At 44.2% G+C, this 5,662-nt stretch overlaps 1 protein-coding gene across 1 annotated transcript in view; it reads right to left on the bottom strand.

Annotated features, from left to right (window-relative positions):
* Nucleotides 1-1,035: 1,035 nt before the first annotated feature.
* The window catches only part of LOC144222563 (acrosomal protein KIAA1210-like), an 11,479-nt gene continuing 6,852 nt past the window's right edge, over nucleotides 1,036-5,662 (bottom strand). Inside the window, exons 3-6 of the mRNA XM_077753069.1 lie at nucleotides 3,309-3,319; nucleotides 2,599-2,709; nucleotides 2,139-2,276; nucleotides 1,036-1,134 (exon numbers count right to left, since the gene is read on the bottom strand). Of these exons, the coding sequence (XP_077609195.1) occupies nucleotides 1,036-1,134; nucleotides 2,139-2,276; nucleotides 2,599-2,709; nucleotides 3,309-3,319 (359 nt within the window). The remainder of the gene's footprint in view (nucleotides 1,135-2,138; nucleotides 2,277-2,598; nucleotides 2,710-3,308; nucleotides 3,320-5,662) is intronic.

The raw sequence follows: 5,662 nt of genomic DNA, 5'->3' as shown, positions 1-5,662 counted from the left end.
GGAGCTGGGTTTTGGGGTTAGGACCTAGGCTTGGCATCCAAACTAAAAGCCTTGCTCTTATCATTCCAGGAATTGCCTGGATCAAATCTTGACTGTGTTGGTTGTTTATCTTAATCCTGTCAAGGATGATTTTTCTAGAATTCTTAGAAAATCTGCAGAACTAGCTCTGGTGAGAACAGCTTTACTAGTTTTCCTAAGGGGATAAAATGGACTGTTTGGGTTTTCCTTGGGCTTCAGCAGACTAACTTAGTCGATTCCAATCTGAAGCTCATGATACACTTGAATCTGAGGCACTGGTCCCTGCCATGGTCATTTTGATGTGAATCTGAATCCCTGATTTTATCTTTGACAAATACTGGCTAAGCATCTACAGTGTGTCATGCCCCAATCTAAGCATTAAGCCCATAACAATGAATAAAACAAAAGTTTTGCTGGTCACGGAGCTGACATGCTTCCTTCTGTGGTAAGCTCTGTTGCTGTTCAGGACAGATGGCCTTCAAACTCTCAAAGCCAAAGAAAAGGGGCCCCAATGAGGATTTTTCCAAGGTTCTGCCACTGGAGTACTCCTGGCCAGTGTCTAAGGTGCCTCCTTACTACAGGTGCTACTGGGGGCTCTTGAGAAGAACCTCAGAGATTCACCATCCGAGTCCAATTCTAATAATAATAACTACAATAATGACCGCTAACTTTTATGGAGGCCTTTATGCTGCTTTAATATTTGTTATTTCCTTCCTTTTGTTAGCTTTGGGTTTACTTTGTGCTTCTCTTTCCAGTTCCTTCAGGTGGTGAGTTAGGTTATTGATCTGAGGTCTTTCTCCCTGACAGGGAGGGAGTGCTCTCTATAGATAGATTTCATTTGAACCTTACAACACTTCCTTGAAGCATCTGCTCTTGTGGTCCCCGTTTTACAGAGGGGGAAAACCGGGTCTGAGAGATGACATGACTGGCCCTAATTCTCACGGTGGCACAGCAGGCACTTGAAAGGTCTGCTTGCCTTTATAGCCTATGTTCTTAACCGCTGTGCACGCCTATCTCCTAACCGTAAGCGGCCGGAAAGAGATGTCCCATACTCAAGTTCAAGGCGTCTAAGGGCAACAACCGGAAGAGATGGTGTGCCTCCTTCCTCATGAAGGCCTACAAAGGGAGAGGCCGGCCCATGAGCAGTAAGAGAAACTGCTTTGCTGCCCCAGTTTCTTAAATGACCGAATTCAGTTTGATTCCACAAGAAGATGCTAATAATCTTGCTATTACATCATTGTATTGATTTGTCCTCAAAGAGACCATGAAATGTCTTGGAGAATAATCTAGGCACCCATGTTCCTAATACTTCTGATAAGACAGCAGGTGAAAACCTGGCAGGGGATAAACACTGGTTAGGTCTTGGTATTTCCAGCAGATCTGTACACTGGGAGCTCATCTCCCACAGTCTCCCAGTTGATCTAAATGTCACTTAATCCATCAGGAATCCTGCCCCTTCAAGGGACCCAGCCATCGGCCAACTCCATGGTTGCCCAGCTTCTATGCAGCACTGGGTGTCAGGAACCTCTACTTAATGCTATCAACCACCCTGTCATTTAGGGTTGTCACCTTGGCACCTAAGGGAAGTTTCCCATGAGGAGGTCCAACTGGTGGTTGATGGCTCAGGTTCTGTTGATACCCCCATCCTGCCTTCAGCCCTGTTTCCCAGAAGAGGGACTAAGAAAGTAGGCCAAAGATGTGAGGAGTGGGCCCACACCAGCCATTTAAGCAAACTTGCTTTTGGGTCATTGTGGCTTTCCTTACCCCCTTCATTGTGAGACGAAATGCCTCTAGAATCTTTATCTTTAATTTCCACCACCACTCCGCCCTGTCCAAATCCTCTTTTTAGAGAAATGGCGTGTCTCTGTTATCAGAATCTCTCTGTTGTTGGGTCCGAGAGAAGAGGTGTCCAGGAAACAGATTTCCCCTTTCTGAATATGAGTGATAACCCTGTGGCACTTGGTCACACATAGAGTAAAACCTTGCTTTGCGAGCATAATTCGTTTTGGCCGAGCCATCAGCCCAAGATCACAGAGCCAGTACGTAGCAGAGCGAGAATTTAAGCATAGGTCTGTCTGTTTGACTTGGCTGCCAGCCTCTGAACAATTTCACTCTGTTACCTCAGTGGTCTTGTATTCCTCAGCCCAAATTGCACTTCTGGGTACATATGGGAGCATAGTTCCAAACACAATTCCAGAAACAGCTCCATGCCGACTGCGAGTCCTGGTTCTAGGCAGAGTTCTGGAAACATAAGATCTCTGTAGAAGAAAGAAAAAATACAGCGGTTGGAATGCCTGCATATTAAAGAGTGGAACGTGACTATAATATACTTTAAGCATTCTTGAGGTGTGTCAAGAGAAGTGAATTTGGTAATGCCAGATAACGCTGTGGGCTGGGCACAAGGTAAGCACATCACATATTTGCACATTCTCCGTTCTTTACAATAGCTCTGAGGGGTAGAATCAGCTGAGAAGCAAGGCCAGATTCCCCCACCTCCCCTCCTTGTTTCTCGGCAGAGTAGGAGTAGGGAATGGAAGAGGAGCAGTCTAATCAGGCACTGAGGCTTGAGTTCACTGTTACCTGCAGAGGTCTGCCTCTCGGGAGCTCTGGAGACGGGTAGATTTTATGTTCAGGCTCAGGATCCAAAATGAAGATGCTGTCATGGGACAGGGCTTTGCTCCCCATGTTGCTCTTGACCCTGAATAGGAAGAAAAGGGTCTTGTAAAAGCAAGGGCCATGGGAAGTGAAGATATGGATATATCCATAATACGACATATCATAGACATCTCGGAAAGAGGGCAAGGAAGGATGCACATGTGCTGGCATAGAAAGTGTTCCACAAGATAGTAAGTGAAAAAATAAAGAAGAGGAGGGTCCCATTTAATAGATATGCCTATATCACATACCTATATAGTTTACGATCATAGAAAAAAGTTGGAGGAGATCCACCAAAGATTTTGATTTTTTGAATTAGCAACACATATCTTTTTTACATAACAGTTTTGAGATATGGTTTACATACCACACAACTCACGCATTTAACGTGTACAGTTCAATAGTGGCAGCCCTGTGGAATGGCAGAAAAGACCTTGAGCCTTTTTCTTATTTTTAAAAAATGTTTACTTATTTATTTTGAGAGAGAGAGAGAGAGGGAAAGAGAAAATCTCAAGCAGGCCCCATACTGAGTGTGAAGCCCGATGGTCATGGGGCTCGATCCCAGGAGCCGTGAGATCGTGACGTGAGCCAGAATCAAGAGTCAGATACTCAACCGACCGAGCCACCCAGCCGACCCTGAGTCTTGCTGTTATTAAAATGAGAGTTATAAAAGATCTTTCACACCCAAATTTCTCTCTAGTGTTTTTGTTTTGATTTAAAATATCAACTATCTGCCCAGATACTGGAGACACCCCATGGTCACCCCCAGATTGCTAAACCCAGAAAGAAATACCTTCTGTTTGGGAATTAAGCCAGCTTGATGGCAATTAAGTGCGAAGACAAATCAGAGAAAAGTTAGAAACAAATGGAAGGCTAAAGGCACAAAAGACGCTTTTTGGAATGTGGGAATATATTTTGCCTTTTAAAACTTTCAACCAAAGACATCACAAGAAAAGAAAACTACAGACTAATATCTCTTAGGAATAGAGATGTAAAACTCTTCACTAAAATACTAGTAGTCTGAACCCAACAACATAAAGAATTATACACTATTACCAAGTAGAACTTGTAAGAAATGGAAAGTTATCTTAATATGTGAAAATCAATTAATGCAATACACCGTATCGATAGAATAAAAACGAAAACCTGTGGTCATTTCAGTAGATATGGCAAAAGCATTTATAAAATCCAAATACATAATAAATGCACTTATGATAAATACATTCAACCCTGACAGAGGACAGCTGTGAGAAACTCTCAGCTAATGTCACACTTAATGATGAAAGACTGAATACTTTCTCCCTCAGATCCAGAACAAGACAAAGATGTCTGCTCTTGCCCCTTCTTTGTTGTTCTTGTTGTTAAAGTTTATTCATTGATTCATTTATTTATTTAGAGAAAGAGAGAGAGAGAGAGTTGGGGGGGGGGCAGAGAGAGAGGGAGAGAGAGAATCCCAAGCAGGCTCTGCACTGTCAGCATGGAGCCCAATGTGGGCTTGCTTAAGATTCTATCTCTCTCTCTCAAATATATATATATATAAACAACAACACTCAAATAATAGCAAGTGTTGGCAAGGGTGTGGAGAAATTGGAACCCCTACACCGTCTGGTGGTTCCTCAGAGATTTAAACATCAAAGTACCATGTGACTCAGGAAATGCACACTCTTAAGTATATACCCAACAGAAATAAAAACATATAGTCAGCCAAAAACGTGTACACAAGTGTTTATAGCAGCATTCTTCATGAGAGCCAAAGGGTGGAAACAACCCAAATATCTGTCAACTGAGGAACCGATAAAATGTGGCATATCCATGCATTGGAATGCTATTCAGTAGTACAAGGGAATCAAGTATTGGATTCGTGCCACAACATGGGTGACCCTGGGACCCTCTCAAAGGAAAACAAGCCAGTCACAAGAGGTCACATACTGCATGATACCATTTATAGGAAGTGTCCAGAATAAGCAAACTGATAGAGACAGGAAGTAGATAACTGGTCGCCTAGGGCTGGAGTGGGGATCAGGAGGAATGGGGACTGATTGCTTATGGGTACAGGGTTTCTTTTAGGGAGGGGTGGAAATTTTTTTTATTAGATAAAATAATTTTTTGAAATGTCATATACTTTTTTTGCACTTACTACAAAACATTTACTATAATACGTGTAAGATGGCACTTTAAAAAACAATCTTTAGGGGCGCCTGGGTGGCTCAGTCGGTTGAGCGTCCAACTTCGGCTCAGGTCATGGTCTCGCAGCTCGTAGGATCGAGCCCCGCGTCGGGCTCTGTGCTGACAGCTCAGAGCCTGGAACCTGCTTCGGATTCTGTGTCTCCCTCTCTCTCTCTGCCTCTCTCCCACTCGTACTCTGTCTCTCTCTCTCTCTCTCTCTCTAAAATAAAAACAAAACATTAAAAAAACCAATATTTAAATGGTAACTAGATTCGCAACTCAGGCACTGTGAGACCAGCACCCACGCCATCACTGCCATCACTGTGAGCCTGACCGTGGGACGCACACGTGGGTATATTTGATCACGACACACTCCGAGGACAATCGGGTGTTACAGGGATCAGAGGGACACCACACTGAAGTGGCTCGTGGGCCAGCAAGAGAGGAGGCAGATGCCTTCGTACCACCCACTTCATTACAAAACTCTGCCACCTGGGCAGCCCTTGTGGGGAAGGGAACATGCCCTGTGCTATTAAAATGGCAGTCCCGCAGACAATTAACATGACTCCAGATAAATGCTTACTGACTATATAGGACTGGTGCAGCATTGAGATAACTGTCTCCACACACTTGCATTCATGGTTTCTCTGTGACCTGCCAGCTCAAATCAGCCTCGGGAACCACTATGGTGTCCGTGACTACCCTTCCTCCCCTGCTTTGTGCAGAGAAACTGCGAGGGAATCTTGGGCCATGGGTGGGCTCAGAAATTGTCATTTCCACGCGGGGCGTCAGCCAGGTGCGGCTGTTGAACTGGCTCTCTAGC

Source organism: Crocuta crocuta, unplaced genomic scaffold, assembly GCF_008692635.1.
Source record: "Crocuta crocuta isolate KB4526 unplaced genomic scaffold, BGI_CrCroc_1.0 scaffold944, whole genome shotgun sequence".
NCBI classification, from domain to species: Eukaryota; Metazoa; Chordata; class Mammalia; order Carnivora; family Hyaenidae; genus Crocuta; species Crocuta crocuta.
Note: the sequence above shows the minus strand (reverse complement) of the source record. Positions and strands in the feature narration are given on the sequence as shown.